General features: G+C 46.8%; 2 protein-coding genes across 2 annotated transcripts; one reads left to right on the forward strand and one right to left on the reverse strand.

Moving 5' to 3' along the window:
• Positions 1-981: 981 nt before the first annotated feature.
• On the reverse strand, positions 982-2,310 carry LOC123169645 (NAC domain-containing protein 71). The gene has a single exon (XM_044587516.1). It carries the CDS (start codon positions 2,299-2,301, stop codon positions 1,210-1,212), a length of 1,092 nt encoding a protein of 363 aa, XP_044443451.1. The 5' UTR covers positions 2,302-2,310; the 3' UTR covers positions 982-1,209.
• Positions 2,311-4,582: 2,272 nt separating this feature from the next.
• LOC123170961 (uncharacterized) lies at positions 4,583-9,418 on the forward strand. The gene is made up of 3 exons (XM_044588654.1): positions 4,583-5,325; positions 8,831-8,889; positions 9,163-9,418. Exons 1-3 carry the CDS (start codon positions 4,633-4,635, stop codon positions 9,416-9,418), a joined length of 1,008 nt encoding a protein of 335 aa, XP_044444589.1. The 5' UTR covers positions 4,583-4,632.
• Positions 9,419-22,245: the final 12,827 nt, after the last annotated feature.

Below are 22,245 nucleotides of genomic sequence, written 5' to 3' on the forward strand. Positions count from 1 at the left end.
CCCATGATGCAGCTGGACGACGTGCATGTGCAGGGGCTCACCTCACGTCGCCGAAATCCCTCTGCTCGTTGGCGTACCGTGGCGGGCGAGCTCGGCTCCGAGGAGGGAGTTCGTGGCCGGAGCCGAGAAAGAAGAGCGCGGGAGTGCCGAGGTGACGCTCCGGCAACCAGAGAAGGAGGGGGCTCGGCTGGGTGGCTCGGCCAGAGTAGGAGTTGTGGCTGCAGCACCTCACCTCAGGGAAGAGCTTGTGACAAATTTGACCGGCGGCGGAGTGAGAAAGCGGAGGTCTTTTCATTTTATTTATTTTTGATAGAAAGAAGAATTGGTGGAGAAGACCCAACTGACTGGTGAGCCCCGTGTCCCGCCTAACGTCATTTGGCTGGAGCCGTTACGCCACGTATGCAAAAACGGAACCCACCTGTTATAATCTCACTTAACAGGGCCAGATCCGTGGATCAGTGATTTTTGCAAAACAATTACACAAGATGTGGTGTCTTCTGCAGAGAAAATGTATTCTAGTGTTTTTCGCAAATCTAACCCTCAAAGTGGTGGTTTTACGCAATTTACTCAATTTTTATGCTTATCTATTTGTCCATCTAGGCAATCATACTTCTCATTTTCTCCCTTATATGTCCTACGTGGCCGACTGACCGGACGAGTCTGCAAGCACGCATATCCTCTCTACATTTGTCCTCAATATGAGGGTTCGCGGACACCCCAGACATATCGGGTCCATCCACGGACGTTTGTGGAGGGTTTAAGGATGCCGACCCTAGATGTTCTGAGTTTTAAATCACGTTGCATTTATTGTGACATGCACACTATTAAATGTTAAGATATTTTTTTGCTTATGTAGAAATTTCTCACACAGTCCCAATTGTAAATTGGATTAATATTCCACACAATATTTGAAAACTATATATCCAATCCCACGGCAACGCATGGGTATCATCTAGTTAATATAACACACAACACTTCATATCTAATTGCCACCACAAGAATTAAAAGAATTAAATGAAAGAATGCCCTTGTCGATTCGGTCAGTTTTATTAACCCTACGCCTTCCATTCCATAATACTTGCCGTGGTTCTAGTTCAACTAAATTAAAACCATGGACCAAAAAAGTTAAAAATTAAAACCACGGACGGAACCAAAAATCCCCCTCCCCTCCCACCCCACCAAAAGTTAATCAAAGAATGCCATGATCGATCACTCCGTGTTCTGGTAGTGTTCGTAGATCCAAGACGTGTCGGCGAAAACGTATCCTCCACCCATGCCCATCTCCCACGCCGGGATGCCGCCGTCGTTCATCGTAACGAGAACACGCATCTCAGGGGAGTCGTCGCCGCCGGTGCTGCCCTGCGCCTCCTCGAGGAGATTCTCGTTCATTGTCATGCCGTGATCATCATCATCCGACGACGCGGCCTCACCTCGGTACTCACTGAAAACGCCCGAAGGTGGCGGCGGCGCTTCAACGCCGCCCTGCGGCTCCTCCTGGCCGGCACCACGAACGCTCGACGGCGACAGCAACGCCGCGATGGCGTGTAAGTAAGCGTTCGGAACCTTCACGCGGGCAGCCTTCACAGGCCCACCGTCGACGTCGTCGTAGTCGTCCCCAACATCTCTGCCACTCTGCTTCCTCTTCTTCTTGCCGGGATCGCGTGGGGTGAGGTATATCCTGTAGAGCGCGGGCAGGATGTTCTTGCCGTCGTTGCGGACGGTGCCTTCGTCCGGCGAGTCGACGTTGGTGTACTCCTCCATGAGCCACCGCGTCTTCTCCTTCTCGCCCTCGTGCTCGACGTAGAACCCGAAGGTGCGCTTGAACCCCAGGTGCTCGCCGTCCGCCTCGCATCTCACCTCCTTCGTGGTCTGCTCCAGCTTCCAGAAGCCTCCCGTGGCGACGCTGCGGTCGCCCCGGTGGGCGGCGCCGCCGCGCGTGGCCTGCACCTTGCAGTGGCAGCGGAACCACCAGCTGGGGTCGGAGTCGCGGGTGCTGGCCGGCAGGTGCCTGCGCGCCAGCACGTCGGGTTTGTCGCCGTAGACGTCTTCCTCGATGACGACGGCCGCCTCTGCGCCCGACGTGCCGTGCCCGGCGATCCACCCGTTGAGGTAGGTGCGCACGATCTCCTCGTTCATCGGGTTGAAGTAGACGCCCGGAGGCAGCGCCAGCGCCGGGGTTAGGTACTCGTACTCGTAGTCGTCGCGGGCCGGCAGAGCCATCTCCACCGCGGTGATGTTCGTCGGCGGCAACGCCGCCGTCAGTCTTGTTGCTTCCTTTTTTGGCTTCTTCGCTGTCATCATCAAGTCAGACACTTGAGCAAAGCGGGTTCGACAATTGCTCGGTGAGCGTGCATTTATGTGCCGCCTTGCTCTCCGGTCTCCACGCCACCCCTTGTCGAAGTCGGAATCCGATCCGAGATGGCGTCCGTGCAGCCATTGCAGAACTTGCCTATCCAAACGTGTGAGTTGTTGTGCCGAAATTGCTTTCTCTCTGACGAAGATCGGAGGATGGAAGTACAGATCAACGAGCCTAAAGAACACATGCAGCAAATCCTGTACTAGTGCAGATCAGCTTCTGCTGACACAAGGAGAGAAACTTAGGAAGGAAACATGAATTTACTACTCCTTTTCCACAAACTAATTTTCCTTTCCTTCTTTCTTTCCCCGAAAGAGGCTGCTGGATAGTACTCAAAATTAAGATATGTGTAAAAGGCTATATCCATTTAGCCCCAAAATCGCTACACATCAGAAAAATTAAGATACCTCTAAAGATAAAAAAATTTATGTGGTTTGTTCAAAGAAAAAAATGATCTTGACTAAAGAAAACCTGGCAAAACGTCGTTGGAAGGGTAGCAAAAGATGTTGTTTCTGCGATCATGATGAATTGATTCAACACCTGTTCCTAAACTGCCCACTAACCAGACTACTTTGGGGCACAACGCATGCGGCCTTCAATGTCCGGCCGGCAAATAACATAGACACTCTATTTGAGACTTGGCTAAATCGGGTAGAGCCTAAACTAGCAGCGCATATTCGAGTTAGAGTGTGTGCATTACTTTGGGCAATATGAAATTTTGTCGAAATGTCGTTATGTTTAACAGACAAAAAATTGCAATTTTTTGCTGGTCGTATACAAAGCAACTTCATGGATCCGTACGTGGTCATTACTCAGCTGTGGGGAAGTCAATGAGCATATAACTTATGGCTGCGACCGTTGGTAGATGGTAGCACGAGATTTGGATGACGGTCCAACAATAAAATATATGTATAGGCATCTAGTCTTATTTGTGGTGGTTGTGACCTTGTTCATCTTTTTTTGTAACTCTTTTTGTGATTTTGTACCGTACCTCATACTTGTTGAAGACTTTGTTTAATAATTTGTATGCATGTATCATTGCGATGCAGAGGCCGAAGACTTTCCTCCTTTCTTAAAAAGCTAAAGCTAAGAAAAAAAAAGAATTGGCCAGCTAATTACACAAAAATTGGACGAAAACCATCATAGCATGCCCACCGATGGCATTACTAGCTGGCCTGGCTACCCACAAGACCCACACACGTCATTGAAGAAAGAAACATCGTCGGGGTTGCCCATAAACTGTCATCATGACACTTCTTCCCAAGCAAGCGACTACGATTTCATTGTGTCCAATCAACAGACACACGAGAACCTTGCCGAACATGCCAAACAATTGGCCACAGGTGACGGTCACAAGGCAGCCAACCGAAGCCCCCACTGGTCAGCCGCATTGTCATCTTCTACTTGTTCCCATCTTGCATCAGTCAACGATGACACAATCTAGCCGTGTCAACTCGATCTTCATCTCATTTTTGTCTTTCTATGGATGGCGACATCGTGGCCAGCCTTGGCGTCTCCAGCTGTGGCTCGATTTGCGACTCTCCTCCAAGGTCAACCGCGCTGCCTCCAGTTCCAGTTCAGTCGATCGCTGTTGTCTCGACCGTGGTGGGCTGGACCCATTAACGCTCAGGGTACATGATGCTTTCGTATGTGCGCTTCGCAACTACTTCCTTCACTCGGGTTTATTAGTCCCTCTCGTATTTTGTATTAATTTTTTTACCATAAATTTGACTGGCTAAAAAAAGATATATGCCACATAGAAAAAATTGGGAGAAAACTTCAAATCTATTCATTTTCAATTATGACCGTATAATGAACACCGGATATAATAAAAATTACATCCAGATTCATAAGCCACCTAGCGACGACTACAAAAATGGTACCATTAAAACTTCTTTTGAATACGAATCAAACAACATAATTCGGTGGCATATAACTTAACTTTTGCTGATCAAATCTATGATGAATTTTTGATCCAAAATACAAAGCGGCCATTAAATCGGAACCAAGTACGTAGGGATTTTTTATGCGTATTGGGTTTCCCTTTTTCTTTTTTAGAAATCTTTATGCGTACTGGTGACTCATTTGGACCATAATTGCTTTTTTTATAGTCCATTTGGACCATGAGGTTACAGTCACAAAGGAAAGCCCAGACGAGATGGGCCAAAATGCGCCCATAAACGAACAAAAGATCCCATTCCATCCCGACATTTGGCGTCACACTCAAAGCCCTCGTCTTTGTGGGCTGTGGCACCGCCCGACCGCCGGCTCCGATCATGGCCGGCGACGGCGACCTCGCCTCCCGACGCCTCTGCCAGCAAGTCGCCCTCGCCTCCGACCACGACTTCGCGTTCCAACTCCAGCTCAACGAGGCCATCCAAGCTTCCCTCCGCGCCCATACTCCCAATCGGCCCTCTTCCAGGGCCGCCGCCGCCGCCACCGCATTCTGCTCTTGCAGCTCTTGTCAACCCGTCTCTGCGCTCTGGTCCTCCGAAGTCGCACTCGCCGAACTTGCGCGCCAAGAGAAGAACCGCCGCGACGCCCAGGCCTTCCGCGCCGCCCATGCCCAGGCAAACACCTCCGCCCGCGTGGCCTCCCGCGGCGCCCTCTTGGCGCGCGAGCTCGCCGGCACTCCAGACCTCCGACGGGCCCACGGTGGGGACCTCCTTGAGCGACCTCTGGACCCAAGCCGCTCCCCATCCTCCCGCGTCTTCTACAAGGGCTTGTCGAACAAGGAGGGCGCCGGGGGGTGGTGGGTCGTCCCGGGCCCCCGCGTAGCGGTGCTCGCTGTGGTCGTGTACGATCCCCAGGGGAAGGTGGTGCGCACCATACAGAAGCGCGTGGAAAGGTTTGTGGGCGGACGCATGGAGCTCGAGGTGCTGGCGCTCAAGGAAGGCATCCAGGCTGCGCTCGAGCTGGGGATACGATGGGTTAACATCGTCTCCGACTTCAAGGCGCTGCACAAATATGTATGCCATGCTAAAATCTCCAAATCTGCATCTGTCATCTATCTTAATACAGTTTCTGCGTGGTATCAATTGCGATCTCTTATTAGAAATATCATCAGAAGGAGATGGGGAACATATGATCTGTTGATATGGGGATTTGGGATTTTATTTACAATTGTTCATGAAATGCTGGACTGCTAGAGTTAATCACGAAGTGATGATTAAATCATCACATAGTCCGATCTCTAGCTAAATTTAGGCAAAACATAAATTTGCACTATTTCAATGCTCATTATAATTAGTTGTACACAAGGTTTTGGTTACCGGTCGAAATTTCGAGATTTCCCATGGTTACCGCGTATTTCCGTGCCCCTCGGTAAATCCCCATACCGAGCAAAAAATACCGGTTTTTTGAATTTTTTGTATTTAAACGTTTAATTTATAGTAAAGTACATGCAGGATCTGATTAATGCCATGAGAGTTGGTTCTCATGTGTTGGTAGCAACCTAGTTTTTGTTTTGGGAGGTCTCTGGTTCGAATGTTCGTTCATTCATTTATTTGAATTCAAAATTCAACTATAAATTTCGTTCGAAATATTCTCGGTATTTCTCGGTAACCGTGGTAACCACGTTTACCAGTCCCCCTCGGTAAAATTGCCTCATTCGGTAACCAAAACCTTGGTTGTACAACATTCAGTTCCACTATCTGCTATTCTTGCTTATCGCACTGCAAGAAAAACAGAAGTTTAACCCATCATTTTTGTGTGAAATGTCAATAGTTCAATAGAGATACTTGATGTACATGTAAGCTAGCAAGGTGGTCCTCGCATTTAAGCAATTAGATTCATTGTGCATTGCCATATTTAGTGTTCCCTTTTTTTCAAAGCTGTTGGGTTGCCTAGTTCTCCTTAATTGCTAGTTGACTTTACTGATGATTATAGTACTATATTTTTATATGTTTGCGCGACTTTGCATAGATGTTGAAAATTGTAGAAAGATTGTAGCTGGAATTCGTCTTGAGCAAAGATCATTAAAGTTTGGGTATGAAATTTTTCATTCTGCCCAACGCGCCGATTTTCTGACTTTCTTTCAGTTTTAGCTATTAATTAAGAGCTCTCCAAAAAGCAAGTCGCCTGTTGTCAAATGTATCTCTGTTTTACTTGTATCATTCGTACACTGTTCTTTGTCGATAGTTAATTAAGCACAAGGTCAAGATCATCTCGATATGTGCCATGCTGAGGACTGATGGCAGGCAAGTAAGCGCCATCCAGCATGCAAGGCGATATGGCGTCTTCTCTTCTGTAGCTTCGACTTATCTGTTGCTCCATGAGGCATGAGTGCCAATACTTCCGCCAGTAATTGAAACAAGAATTCCATGGTTATTTACCATCTGCCTTATCAAGCAATGCGATGCAGCTTCACTGTTTTGGGTAGCATGACATTATGCCCTGAGAACCTTCATTATATTTTCTCATACCTCGCCGTTGTCGGTTCCGAAAGAAACACTCTCTCTACCTCAAATTTTCTCTTGAATACTCTGGTCACACCCAGTGTCAAACCTAACACCTCCCCCTTGTCAACAGGTCGCTCCATCAACAAAGAAACCAACCTCGTAGACTTGTGGAATTAAGAAAAGTTTATGTAGAGTGTAAATCTCTTTGTTTATTGTTGCATCAACTCCTCTGCATGCATAATCTCATTTAGTTGTTTTTGGAGAAATTGAGTTCATTGTACACGTTGAGAATTTGAGCTGATATTTTGATATCTAGCATTATCCAGGACACTTATAATCGAAGCACACATTATATTATGTAATGTAATAAATATGTGTTGTCATAAACCCACTGAGAATTGAACATAGTTTAGTTAATGAAGATGCATCGTTCTGTCATACGTACTTGGTTCAAGTCCTAGGACTGGTTTGTGTGTCTGTATTTCGTCAATGCTAATGCTCCAATATAGTTTTCCATAAACATAGAATGAGATCAGCATCACTTGTGGTTATTATGTTTGTCCTTACTGTGTTACACAATTGGCTTATAGGACTTCTGTGAAATACCTATCGAATGTATGAACCCATGGGAATATTTAAGCAATTATAAAATGAAGTTAATTAATGCAAAAATACTATGGTGATCCATAGAACAGTTTCTCTTGTTTGTGATCATATAGGACTGCACTGTCATTCCTATCCCATTCATGTACATTGTCTGTTTCTATCCAAAGAGGCCCCAAAATCGCACCTATGTTTAGAAATGCTCTTACATTTCGCATCAGACTGCAAGAAAGTGATGCTATAGGGCGAGATCAGTGTGCAGCTTCCACTGTGTAAGCTTGACTAAAGCGCTAGCTATCTAATATCCAAGCTTGGTATAAGCCACCGTATCGATACGCGTGAGATTTGGTTATCGACTGATATCCTGATTACATGGCATATTAATGCGAGAATTTTAGTCTCATGACATTCATGATTTTGAGATCCAACCTTTGACTGATTGTAGATCACACCCACTAAGTGTAGGACCCTAGAACTGTTAGTGAATCCCAAATTTATCTCTTGTTTCTGTAACACATGCTTTAGAAAAAAAATTATATGTTATTACTACAGGGGATAGAACTGCTATGCATGTTAGCCAGCAGAAATCTCGCATTGTTTGCATTTGTAATCCATCTGAAACTATTAATTTCACCAAGAACAATCTGAATTTGGATAGGATCCTTGCGCAGATCACATAGTGCTAGGGGATTTTGTGTTTGCTCTATCTGAATCCGAACTAAGTATAGCAGGCATAAGAATTATGGACTCCCTTTGATATTTGAAAAATCTCAAACCAGATTTATATTCGCTTCAATATCTTTAACGTAGTTTAATCAATCTCAAGCCTTATATTTTTTTTTTTGCAATGGTCAATTGTTATAATCTTGACCTACAAGTAGATCTTTTCCATTAATGTAAAAGTTCTCAGCCTCTTATATTAAACATGGTAGCTATGACTAGGATATTCTAGCAGTAATTTACCATCTCGCACCGATTGCATAGTCTGCAATCAGGATGGTTAAACTTGCCAATCACTTGAAGCCATAGTACACACTTGTTCTGTCCCTGCTTTTATAGCATTGCTTCTCATTTTCAGTATGCATGTTTTTTCCGTTTCTACATGCATCCTCTAGATGTGGTTTCATCTATCAATTCCCCGCCTAGAAATCCTTGGAACTTGTGTCTGGTTTGCATGGACCCTTCCTCCTTCATCTTTTCATCTCTTTGTGTCGTGCGTTTTATAGGACACTACAATGCTCTTTGTATTTCCTGTGGTCAGGTTTGCTCAACACTAACTCACTTTGGTTCATACGAGGTGTCTGATTCCATTCTTGTAGAGCATTAGTTTCAGCTGTTCTTTTTCTAGTGCCGGTGTCTAATTAATCTGAACAATTATTTTTCTATCGCATTAATAATGTAATTAGATATGGCCAAGTGGTTGAATTGTTTAGAACTGCAGTGGTCTTATTACAATGCCATATGTGTGCAGATGCTTGGAACTTGGCGTCCCACAAAGAACAAGAGTGAACATTTGGTAAATGAGGCTCTGTCACTGATGAGGAAATTCAATCATTGTGAATTCTCACTAAACCCACGCGGCCAAGTCGGTTACGCAACAAAATTAGCAACAGATTTGGTAGGCACTAAGAAGAGAGAGGCCTGCAAGAGAGAGAGACCTGCACCATCTGCTTGGAAGACACCGATGTCTCTAAGGAGGCGTTTGTTTTGTCAAATTCTGCCCGTCATCTGTTTACAGTGTAAACCGATACCGTTACGTGCGTTTGGTGAGACAATTTTGTAATCATGTTCCTCTGTAATCAGTTCCAGGCCATCTATAGAACGATACCCCCCACCCCCAGCGGTAAAGGCTTCCTTACCGCTCGACTCTGCCCCTCACCCGCGACTCGCTCCTCCCCTCGATCCGCCCCGCGCCGCCGCCTCCCTTCCAGTCCAGCGACGCCGCGCCACCGCCTCCCCTCGACCCCCTTCGGTCCTCTCCTCCTGGTCCAGCCGGCGGGTTGACCTCGCCGCATTAGTCGCCGGGAACGACCACGCCACCCGCCTCCGACGCCGATGAGGGTGGACCATTGAAGCCGCGTACGAGGAGCACAAAGGCCCATCTGCCCATCTCCGGATCGATCTCTTCCTCCATCAGTCTCCTACTACAGATCTGAAGGTTAGGGTTACTAGTCCATCTGTTCTTGATCTTGAAGTAAAAAAATATGTGTGCTTGATCTGTTCTTGATCTACTAATGATCTGTTATAGGTTGATGTCTAGCATATATTTCCATCTGTTCTTGATCTTGAAGTAAAAAAATGTGTGACTTGATCAGTTCTTGATCTACTAATGATCTGTTATAGGTTGATGTCTAGCATATATTTCCATCTGTTCTTGATCTTGAAGTAAAAAAATATGTGTTCTTGATATATTAATGATCTGTTATAGGTTGATGTCTATTAATGATCTATTCTTGATCTTGAAGTAGAAAGATATGTGTTCTTGATCTGTTCTTTTATTAGTGATGACTAGTGGAGTATAATTGGTGGTCTGTCCTTTGTATTTTTCTGATGTGTTCATCATCTGCCTAGTTAGGTAACTAGGCAAATAGATGAATTAGGTTGGCTGGTCACAAAAAGGAAGGAAGGTGTCTTGTTCGATGCATGTTCCTGTTGACAATTGGACCATCTTCTTTAGCTTTCTGATGTGAAATCATATCCAGATACCTGGAACTTTGCATGACCAGTAGATCGACGGTGATATCCACATATCAACTAGATATTTGTTGACTGTTCCTCTAGTTTTCTGATATGCAATTTTCCTATCCATATGCAGCAGTTGTATTTGTATATGACTTAATTAGGCTTCTGATGTGCAAGTTTTTTTGAATCCATTGTACCTTTGCATGACAAATGCATGTGCAAGTTTTTTCATCATCCTAAAATCTATCCAGTTTCTTGTTTTGTACTACCACCAATTTTTAGGAAAGAAAGTCATACCAACCTTAAATAGGTATATTTTCCTTATGCGGTTATGGCTCGTCTTCCTTTAAGTGTGAGGCGTGGAAGGAGAAATGCAATATTTTTTAATCTGACCACTTCCATTATGCTTGTATACTATTATGTGTGGTTCATGTTTGCATTAGCTTATAGGAGAAAATGTTGGCAAATAGAAAGGAGAATTAAAATTAGAGAGTTAAGGGGAGAGAACTTGTATCGACTAATTGGTGAGAGCGACGCTATGTGTATAAGTCAACTTCGTATGGATAGGAGAACATTTCATATATTATGTGAGATGGTGAGAGATGTTGGTGGTCTAAAGGGTACAAGGAACACATCATTAGATGAGATAGTGGCATCATTCTTGTATGTGTTATCACACCATCTCAAAAATAGGACAGTAGGAAAATTCTTCTATCGAAGCCCTGAGCCAATTAGTAGAAACTTCAACGCTTGTCTTCTAGCTGTCTTGAAGCTGCACCATGTGCTACTTAAGAAGCCTGAACCTATACCCGAGGATTGCACCGATGATAGGTGGAAGTATTTCAAGGTAAATTGCACCTACTCATTTGAGCTCGGTGAACAGTAAAATAGAAAAAAATCGAAAAAATTCAAAAAATTCCAAATTTTTTGAGAGAAACATTGACAAAAGTTCTAAGTGCCTGCAAAAATTCATCATGAAATCACATTCCTGTAAGGCGTGGCAAAAAAAAAACAAATTCAGTGCTTCAAAATGCTTTTGAAAGTAGCTTTTTCAGAGTACTGTTTTTATTTTTTTGCCATGCCTTCTAGGAATGTGATTTCATGACGAATTTTTGCAAGCACTTAGAACTTTTGTCAATGTTTCTCTCAAAAAAAAATTGGAATTTTTTGAATTTTTTTTGATTTAGTTTTGATTTTACTGTTCACCCGAGCTCAATGAGCTCGGGTGCAGAAACTCCGCGTCCCTATAACCTGAACTACGTTCGGTGTGATGGAGGGGTCCATTGCCATGGCCATTTCTGTCGTTAGAATCACTTGCCTATCGTCCAGGGTTTCAGAACCAGCTTGTTTTGCCACTATATGTGTGTAGCTTGTTTTGCCACTACATGAGATAAAAAGGATGGCCTACCGTACTGTTTTCGCATCTGACTGACCAATAATCTGTAGCTAGTAACTTCTCTCGCTGTCTTTCTTTTTTAGGTTCTTTACTTTTTTTTATGTAGTTTCTTTACGTTTACTGTATCGACGGGGGGTTTCTGACTGACCAATGTTTTTCGTGCCAGCTATGCATGAACATTATTTCATGGTATGTGCGTATGAATTTCCAGCAGTATGTATTTTCATACGTGGTGTACATGAAAAGGCAAATATGTGTATCAAAACCATGGCCTATTTTAAAAAAAAGATTTTTGGGACATAATTTTATCATTTCGTGTACCCTGTTAGAGTAGTCATTATGGTATACGACTTCTAGTCCAAGTCAGTTTTGTACCCCTACCCCAAGTCGGTTTGTACCCTCTTATATACTCTTGTATGCCGCACCAAATCATCAATAAGCAACAGTTTTATTCAGCTTTCATGGTATCAGATACCAGTCCCAGGGTATAGGGTATGGCTCCGCCAACGCCACCGCCGCCGCCGCCCGGCTACTTCGAGCGCCGGGCCGCACTCATCGCCAAGGCTGCCAACGTCGCGGCCGCTTCTCTCTCGGCCCTCACCATAGCTCCACAAAACTACCCTGCACCGATCCTCGCCGCACCAATATCTCTTGCTGACACAATCTCCGACGTCAGCCCCTACATCCCCATAGTTCTTGATCTCGCCGCCCACAACTACTACCATTGGAGACATCTCTTCGATCTCCACCTCGGCCGCTGCAACCTGCGCTCGCATGTCGCCGCCAACTGTCTTCCCCGCCCCGATGATCCGCAATGGTTGAAAGACGATCTCGCGATCGTCCAGTGGTTCTACACCCGCATCACCACCGAGATCTTCAACATGCTCGATCACGACGGCGCCACCGCTGCCAACATCTGGCACTCCCTCCGTCAGCTCTTCCAAAGCAACACCGACGCTCGGAAAAACGCTCTCCACACCAAGCTTCGCAATATGGTGCAAGGAGACGCCCCGGTGAACCTGTTCTGCCAGCGCGTTAAGACCATTGGTGATGAGCTCCGCGAACTCGGCGATACAGTTAGCGACTCACAGCTAATCAATATCGTCGTCGTCGGCCTCAGCGAAGACTTTGACAAGCAAGCCTCGTTCATACCGATGATACGGCCCCCTCCTACCTTCGCTGAAGTTCGTTCCTTGCTACAACTCGCGGCGGAAACACAAGCTCGCAAGGACTCTCGCCCCAAGGTCTTTCATGCTGCGGCTCGTCCTCCTCTGTCGTCTACACCAGCGCCGCCTTCCAGGCCGGCTCCTGCCGCCGGGCCGTCCGCATCGTCATCTGTTGAACCGCCCCCAGGCTGGCGTCCTAGTCCGAACTACCGCGGCAAAAACCCTATCTACAGGCCGCCGTCGACTCGTTCGGTTCCGCCTACGACATCCCCAGCACCAAGTCCTGCACCACCCACCAGTGCTCCATCTGCGGTTGCATGGCGGCCTCCTCATGATCCTTGGACGGGGCTTGTTCAAGCATGGCCCATGCCCTGGTCCGCTCCGTCCACCCTCGGTGCTCCGCCGGCATACTCAGGTGCCTGGCAACCCGGCCTTCGGCCGCCTACTGGTGCTCCCGGGGTTCTCAACCCCCGACAGCCGGCCAATGCCTATCACGCCGCCCCGATGTATGCTCCTTATGGTCATTACAGCACCGACGGCGGCGCCTACTACACACCTCAGCCGGTCCTGCTCCCGACGCCACCCCCACCACAGCCGGCCAATGCTTACTACACTCCCCAGCCGGCCCTACTGCCTTCACCATCGTATCCGCCGGCACCGCTTCCGACGCCACCCTCACCTGCGACGCCGAGCTGGGATCAAGCTGCCTTTCTCCAGGCCATGAATAACTTTGCTGCACAAGGAAACTCAGGTACGGATTGGATCTTTGATTCAGGGGCCTCTAGTCATATGTCTGCATCTAGTAATTGGTTATCTTCTTGCACTAAATCTCCTTTCCCTTCCATTATCCTTGGAGATGGATCATCTATTCCTATATATTGTGTTGGTCAGGCTCAACTTCCCTCTTCCACCAAACCTCTTTTACTTCGCGATGTTCTAGTTGCACCCGCCCTCATTAAAAATCTTATCTCTGTTCGCCAATTTACTTGCGACAATCTAGTTTCGGCTGAATTTGACCCTTTTGGTTTATCCGTGAAGGATTACCTGACCAAGGCCGAGATCGCTCGCTTCAATAGCTCCGGTGATCTTTATTCTCTTAATGGAGTTCCTGCCGCCACCCCTCCAACATCCATGCTGGCCTCCGTCGATCTCTGGCATCGTCGCTTGGGCCATCCCAACCCCGCCGTCTTAGCTTCTATGCTTAGTGAATTTACCATACCATGTCATAGGGACTCTCATAATTCTGTGTTTTGCGAGTCTTGTCAATTAGGCAAACATGTGCGTCTTCCCTTTAGTTCCTCTAGTTCTTGTAGCACTTATCCCTTTGAATTAATACATTGTGATTTATGGACCTCTCCCATTGCAAGTATTTCGGGTTTTAAATACTACCTTGTTATCCTAGATGATTTCACCCACTTTGTCTGGACTTTTCCTCTACGCAACAAATCCGAGGTCCATTCTCTTTTCCTTAATTTTCAACGCTATGTGTCTGTTCACTTCTTCCTCCCAATTCGCTTTATCCAATGTGACAATGGTCGCGAGTTTGATAACATTAAAAATCGTACTTTCTTCTTACAACATGGCATCCTGCTTAGGTTCTCATGTCCCTACACCTCCCCTCAAAATGGTAAAGCAGAACGCTCTCTTCGCACCCTCAATGATATAGTTCGCACTCTCCTCATTCAATCATCTATGCCTCCCAAGTTTTGGGCTGAAGCCCTACACATGGCCACCTTCCTTCTAAATATTCGACCTTCTAAAACTAAACCCAACACTACTCCCTATTATTCCCTCTTTCTTTCCCACCCCGACTACTCCGCAGTTCGTGTTTTCGGCTGTCTCTGTTTTCCCAATGCCTACGCCACTTCTGCAAATAAATTGTCACCACGCTCTATCCCATGTGCTTTTCTCGGCTTCTCTGACGAGCACAAAGGCTATCGCTGTCTCGACCTTCACACCGGACACGTTCATGTCTCTCGTCATGTCACGTTTGCTGAGCACATTTTTCCTTTCTCACAACGCACTACTACACCATCCAACACCCCTAGCTCCGCAAACACCCCCTCTCCCCATCCTTTCCAACTATATACTCCCCTACCTGCCGAACACAACTTATCACCACCACCATTAACACCCACCATAGCCAATCCCAACCATACACTCACCCCACCCGAGACGTCTCCAACTCCCCCGACCCCTGCTTCCTCCCCAACACCCCCGGCCCCTACTCCCACTCCACCACCCAGCCCTGCTCCCACTCCACCACCCAGCCCTACTCCTTCGTCCGACTCTTCCGCTGCGCCGGACTCACCAGTACCCACCTTACCCCCTCGTGCTATTCCTACAGCAGCCCCGATTAATGATCATCGCATGCGTACTAGGGCCAAATCAGGATTTCATCAACCCCAAGACCGCCTAAACCTTCATACCTCCGTATCTCTCACTTCTCTTCCAAAGAATTACAAAACTGCTCTACTTGATCCCAATTGGGCCGCTGCCATGCAAGAAGAATATAATGCTTTACTTCAAAACAACACCTGGCAACTTGTTCCTCGTCCTCCCAATACAAATATTGTTTCTGGCAAATGGATTTTTCGCCAAAAGTTCCACTCCGATGGGAGCCTCTCACGATATAAAGCCAGGTGGGTTTGTTGTGGCTTTTCTCAGCAACAAGGAATTGATTACGAAGAAACCTTCTCTCCTGTTGTTAATCCTAGCACCATTCGCACCGTTCTTAGTGTTGCTGTCTCCTCTTCATGGCCCATTCACCAACTTGATGTTAAAAATGCTTTCCTCCATGGTTCCCTTCAAGAAACTGTCTACTGCCAGCAACCTCTGGGTTTTGAAAATCCATCCTTTCCAACTCATGTATGTCTTCTTTAGAAATCTCTCTACAGTCTTAAACAGGCCCCACGAGCTTGGTTTCAACGCTTCTCCTCCTTCATTCAAACAATAGGCTTCACTCCATCTCTCTCCGACACCTCTCTTTTTGTGTATCATCAAACTTCTGATATTGCCTATTTACTTCTCTATGTAGATGATATCATTCTTACCGCCTCCTCTCAAAAGTTCTTAGATCATATTGTCTCTCTTCTTAGATCTGAATTTTCTATGACTGACCTAGGACTCCTTCATAATTTCTTAGGCATTGCTGTTGTTCGAGATTCCTCCAGCCTTTTTCTTTCCCAACGCCAGTATATTCTTGATCTTCTTAATCGTGCTGGTATGCTTGACTGTCAATCATCTCGCACTCCTGTCGATACTAGTTTTAAACTTTCGGCTACCGGTGAACCCTTTTCCGATCCTACTCTCTATCGTAGCCTAACAGGTGCTCTCCAATATCTCACCATTACTCGTCCTGAAATCTCTTTTGCTGTTCAACAAGCATGTCTCTATATGCATGATCCCCGGGTTCCTCACTATAATCATGTTAAACGCATTCTTCGGTATTTAAAAGGAACTCTCAATCATGGTCTCCACCTCAATAATTCTTCTCCAAACTCGCTTACCGCATACTCTGATGCAGACTGGGCTGGTTGTCCTGACACTCGAAGGTCCACTTCCGGTTTTTGTGTTTTTCTTGGTAACAATTTGATTTCTTGGTCTTCGAAAAGACAGGTTACAGTCTCACGTTCGTCGGCCGAGGCTGAGTATCGCGCTGTGGCACATGCCGTTGCAGATACCATCTGGATTCGGCAGTTACTCTCCGAGCTACACAGGCCTATTGAGCAGGCCACTATTGTCTACTGTGACAACATATCAGCAGTCTACATGACCAGCAATCCAGTTCAACACCGACGCAGAAAGCATATTGAGATTGATATTCATTTTGTTCGTGAAAAGGTTGCTCTTGGTCAGGTTCGGGTGCTTCATGTTCGCTCTACGGCTCAGTTTGCTGATATTTTCACCAAGGCCCTGCCTACTAAGCCGTTTCAAGATATCTGTTTCAGTCTCAACGTCGTCGAGCCTGCCGTTGATACTGCGGGGGGATGTTAGAGTAGTCATTATGGTATACGACTTCTAGTCCAAGTCAGTTTTGTACCCCTACCCCAAGTCGGTTTGTACCCTCTTATATACTCTTGTATGCCGCACCAAATCATCAATAAGCAACAGTTTTATTCAGCTTTCATACCCTACAAATCATTGTATTATTACCGAAAAAGTCTTTCGCCCCGCTTTATATATAAAGCACCTCAACACACACACACCTAAGGCAAGATACATAGGCGTTGAGCGTAGCAACACCACCCCAAGCACTACAAGAGCAGCCGGGTCCTCGACCGTGAATACACCACCGCGAAGAGATGAAGGCGCATACGACGAACCGTGGGCTCCAAGGCGGTGCCTTCAGGAAGGATACGACACTGGAGCGCCGCCACCGCCCGACTCGAGGGTCAGAGTTTCCCCTAGAGCAACACGACGGGCAATGAAGGCCGCGACGACGCCTTCAAGAAGGGAACGAGCTTTGCCGCCGGCGGTCCGTCCGACGATAGAACATGTTTTCGCTCCGGCCAATACTCACCGCCATTGAACGCCACACCCCGGCGACCATGTCGCCCACACAACCATGGTCACCGGGCAGCACCAAGGCACGGGCTTTGCCCAAGAGGATCGCGACACCACCACCAGGGCCGTCGCCCCGGCATCCAAGACCTCGACGCCACCTCACCAGCCACCCATCGCCACCCCACCCAAAGAGACGAGTGGAAAGGCCCCGCCTTTAGCACCCCTAAGCTACGCCTAGCGCCGAGACCCAATAGGCCGACCAAACTGGCCTCCATCGGTCCGTCCTGCCGCCGGGCGCGAGACAAGCTCAGTCCAGCAGCTGGGCGCGATACGAGTCTGGTCCTGCTGCCGGGCGCGAGCTGAACGCGGTCCAGCTGCCGGGCGTGAGACGAGTGCAGTCCTGCTGCCGGGAGCGAGACGATCTCGGTCCTGCTGCTGGGCGCGAGACGAGCAATGGACCGCATCTGGGAGAAGTCCAGCCCTCGCAGACGACGGGGAGAGGAATCGAAGGCCGACACACGCCGCCTACGGACGAACCGGCGTCGAAACAAGTCAGCCGCAGCCGCATCCGACCTGCCAAGCTACCGTGGATCCATCCACGGTCGGAGCAGCAGGCACACCAGGCCACTGCCCATCCCGCGCCGCCCGCCGAACTCCAGGTGTTCAATCCGCTGGGCACGCTACCACCAGATCGGCCAGCACACCGGCGCCATGAACACAGTCTGAAGCAACCAGCCACCCCAAGCGAGGGGTCGGCCCATGTGTGCAGACGCACGACCCCGCCACCGGTGCCCTCAGCCCCCTACACCCTACCGCGACGCGACAGCCGCCGCCGCCAGAACCGCCCGCCGCCTGTCCACTTAACTACTGAACTGGTTTACCAAAATGAGTTTCATATACAACATGCTAAACTTGTGATGTAGGTGCTTGTTTCTCTTTTACAACGCCGGCAAAATATTGGAGAAGAGTACCCCGTTATGCAATGGTAAAGGAAGTAATGCAGATAAGGTTGAAGATAGTGTGACATCCCTGTTGGTCTCCAAGAAAGCTAATAAAAGATATCTTGAAGATAGCGAGACAACCCCAAAGTCCTGTCTTGATGTAGTGTTCGAGTTACTGACCACTACTACTAGCACAAGCTCTTAGAACACCCTGCCTGAATCAGTTCGGCTTCTTGAGTCTCAACTACAAGTTGAAAGACATCGATCAGATGTGCTGCAAGAAGAAGCCGAAGGACTGAGGAAGTCCCTGTAGAATTCAGATGCATACTTTCTGGTGCAACAGCAAGCGCTGGAGGATTTAAGCACCAAACAAGAGAAAGCTAATAAGCTTGCTAAGCTTCTTGCCAGCATGGTGGGTACCCAGGATATTGTTTCTTGAACTCTTTTGAAGTGGTTTCGTTTTGGACTTGTTTTGCTGCGGTGTTTATTTGCACTGGCCGCCAACTTTGACAACCAGTTTATGTAATATGCTGCTTTGTTCCCTATATTTGCATTGGTGGAGAACTTTGATGCCCAGTGGATGTAACCTATGTAATGGTTGTAATATCCTAGCGTTAGTTGCTTGCTTATTTATTTTCTTATAGTCTTGTTTATTTGTTTGCTTTTGGTACTGCAGTTCTTTTTCCTTGGTTTCCTAGTGGCCGCAATAACAATGGTCCACATATGGGCCATTGTAACCTTGGCCCTCCTACGGGCCGTAGGATCCATGGGCCTCCTACGGGCCTTAGGATCCTTGGGCCTCCGATGGGCCTTACAATCCATGGGCCTCCTACGGGCCTTAGGATCCATGGGCCTCTTACAGGCCACAGGATCCATGGGTCACACTGATCGTGGATCATTGTCTGACCGCAATTCGGGCCATAAACGGGCCAGCATCGGAACAGTCCTTTTGTGGGCTTAGGCCATAAATGGGTTGTTAACAGGTCGTAAGGCAGCACAGGCTTAATTCTATCGATAGGCATAATGGGTCGTTAATGGGCCGTAATACATGCCAGGATGAATAAGGCCCAAAGGTTTAACGGGCCACACACATGCCGACTGTAAGCACGGGCCGAATTAGGCCCATTAGTGGAACAGGCCAGTAACGGACCGTAAGTAATCGAGGGCCAAAAATGAGCAAGAGAATATATGGGCCTTAGAAGACCGAAAGATAACACGGGCTGAAAACGACCCAACTGAACCATGGGTCGTTAATGGGTATAAAACAATTTACTGTTTATTATGCGCCAGAGTCACCACGGGCTGTTAAAGGGCCCAAAGAAACGAAAGGCCTCATATGGGCCGAAAGTGACAACGGGCTCGAATTATATTGGACTGCCCACATGACGCTAATGGGCCGAATTCGAAACGGCCATAACGAGCCGTGAGTTAACGGGCTGTAAATGGGCTACACGCGCACAAGCCGTTAACAGGCTTTCGATGGGCCGACTCGTTAACTTTTGACCAAATTAAATGGGTCGGCCTTTTTAACCTAAATGGGCCACTTTTGGGTTGTGCCACGTGTCGACGTATCATAGGCGCCTTCTGTCCATTGGACGGTTGACATATATCCCAACGCGGAGCTGACACGTGGTTCCTTCGGCCAATGAGAAAGTTACACGTGGAAAATCGCCATTGGTCGTGCCTGTTAACAGGTTATCGGATCGAAAACCGGACCCGATAGCTTAACGGCAACCCGTTATGGTGGATGCCACGTGTCGGTTACCCTTGATGAAAGCACTTCCATTGCGCGCCATTTATCATCATGGAAGTGGACACTTCCGTGATGATAATTTGAGTTTTGCCATGGAAAACTTCTACGACAGCACATGTATGACTATCTTGATTCTGTCATAAAATCGTCATGGATGTACATGCATGACAGAAAATGTGACCTACTGTGACAAACATGTATCATCACAGAAGTGTTTTTTTGTAGTGCATGTGGTCATGATTATCGATATCGGCTTTCGCTTGAGGACAAGCAAGCTCTAAGCTTGGGGGAGTTGATACGTCAATTTTGCATCATGTTTTCCTACTTTTATTTATAATTTTTTTATCAATATAACACTTTGTGGAGCAATTCTAATGTCTTTTCTCTCTTAATTTGCAAGATTTATATGAAGAGGAAGATTGCCGGCAGCTGGAATTCTGGACCTGAAAAAGCTATGTTAGAGATACCTATTCTGCACATCTCCAAATGAGCTGAAATTTCGCGAAGAATTATTTTGGAATAAATAAAAAATATTGGAAGAAAGAAATACCAGAGGAGGCCACCTAGGTCCCCACAAGGCTCCAGGGCGCGCCCTTGTGGCTTCTGGGGGCCCTGGCTAGCCTCCGTGGCCCATCTTCTGGTATATAATCCCATTTGCCCTATAAAAAATAAGGAGAGGAATTTCGGGCCGGAACGCCGCCGTCTCGTGGAGGAACTTGCGCGGGAGCACTTTTGCTCTTCGGCGGAGCGATTCTGCCGGGGACACTTCCCTTCGGGAGGGGGAAATCGAAGCCATCGTCATCACCAACAACCCTCTCGTCGTGGGAGGACCAATCTTCATCAACATCTTCACCAGCACCATCTCATCTCAAACCCTGGTTCTTCTCTTGTATTCAATCTTTGTCTCAAAATTTCAGATTGGTACCTGTGGGTTGCTAGTAGTGTTGATTACATCTTGTAGTTGATGCTAGTTGGTTTATTTGGTGGAAGATTATATGTTCAGATCCTTAATGCTATTGAATACCCCTCTGATATTGGGCATGAATATGATTTTGTGAGTAGTAACTTTTGTTCTTGAGGACATGGAAGAAGTCTTGCCATAAGTGATCATGTGAATTTGGTGTTCGTTCGATATTTTGATGATATGTATGTTGTTGTTTCCTTTAGTGGTGTTATGTGAACGTCGACTACATGACACTTCACCATGTTTGGGCCTAAGGGAATGCATTGTGGAGTAGTAATTAGATGATGGGTTGCTAGAGTGACAGAAGTTTAAACCCTAGTTTATGCGCTATTTCGTAAGGGGCTGATTTGGATCCAAACATTTCATGCTGTGCTTAGATTTATCTTAATTCTTCTTTCGTAGTTGAAGATGCTTGCGATAGAGGTTAATCATAAGTGGGAGGCTTGTTCAAGTAAGAACGGCACCCAAGCACCGGTCCACACACATATCAAACTATCAAAGTAACGAACGCAAATCAAACAAACATGATAAAAGTGACTAGATGAAATTCCCGTGTGTGCTCAAGAGCGTTTTACTTGCTATAAGAGAAAGTTTCAGCATGTCCTTTGCTACAAAAAGGATTGGGCTACCTTGCTGCACTTTAGTTACTATTGTTACTTGTTGCTCATTACAAATTACCTTGTTATCAAACTATATGTTACCGATAATTTCAGCGCTTGCAGACATTACCTTGCTGAAAATCGCTTGTCATTTCCTTCAGCTCCTCGTTGAGTTCGACACTCTTACTGATTGAAAGGACTATGATTGATCCCCTATACTTGTGGGTCATCAGAGGTCTTGCTGTAGCAGTTGATGTAGCCCTAGATGTTGGTGGAGGGGCAGAGCTTATAGGAATTGCCCTGACAGGTGCATTTGGTCCACTCTTTCTTGCTGTACTTGAGGCTGTCTGTGCACTACCTTGTACTGATGATCCAAGCTCCTCACTGTAGGAGCTCCTATTTGGCTACACATGACAACAAATTGTAAGCATGCTACCTTAAGAAGTGAGCAATGAAAGAAACCATATCTGAAATACCTTGTGTTTGTTTTACCTCATCTGAAGAGATGGTGTAAGAGTCATACCGCAGTTTGAGTATCGATGTCCTTGCTCTTTGCAATTACTTTAGGTTATGGTTGCCATCCTTGAGGAAACTTTGGGCACAACAAACTCATTTTCCCCTTTCATCCTAATAGTTTGTTGCACTCCTTTCTTGCTCTTGAAAATAGGTGGATCAATGTCCTGTGAGTTGGTTTTGGGCCACATGTCAGGACTAGGCATAGGATAGATAATGTGCTTGTAGGCCTCTCTATAGAGTGTCTTCTTGAAAAAGTCCAAGACAAAATTCTCAGGGTGGACCTTGGCTTTATTAATGGCTGCCACAACATAGTTGCATGCCACACCAGTCATCTACTACCTCCTACAACCACAGGTCCATGCT

Source organism: Triticum aestivum, chromosome 7D (genome assembly GCF_018294505.1).
Source record: "Triticum aestivum cultivar Chinese Spring chromosome 7D, IWGSC CS RefSeq v2.1, whole genome shotgun sequence".
Taxonomy (NCBI): Eukaryota; Viridiplantae; Streptophyta; class Magnoliopsida; order Poales; family Poaceae; genus Triticum; species Triticum aestivum.

Bases quoted from the DNA above. Each gene is read 5' to 3' on its own strand.
- LOC123170961 (XM_044588654.1), top strand. From the start codon at position 4,633: ATGGCCGGCGACGGCGACCTCGCCTCCCGACGCCTCTGCCAGCAAGTC. The intron at 5,326-8,830 runs GTATGCCATGCT...ATATGTGTGCAG, and splicing joins TCAAGGCGCTGCACAAATAT to ATGCTTGGAACTTGGCGTCC. The intron at 8,890-9,162 runs GTCACTGATGAG...CTCTGTAATCAG, and splicing joins CATTTGGTAAATGAGGCTCT to TTCCAGGCCATCTATAGAAC.
- LOC123169645 (XM_044587516.1), bottom strand. From the start codon at position 2,301: ATGATGACAGCGAAGAAGCCAAAAAAGGAAGCAACAAGACTGACGGCG.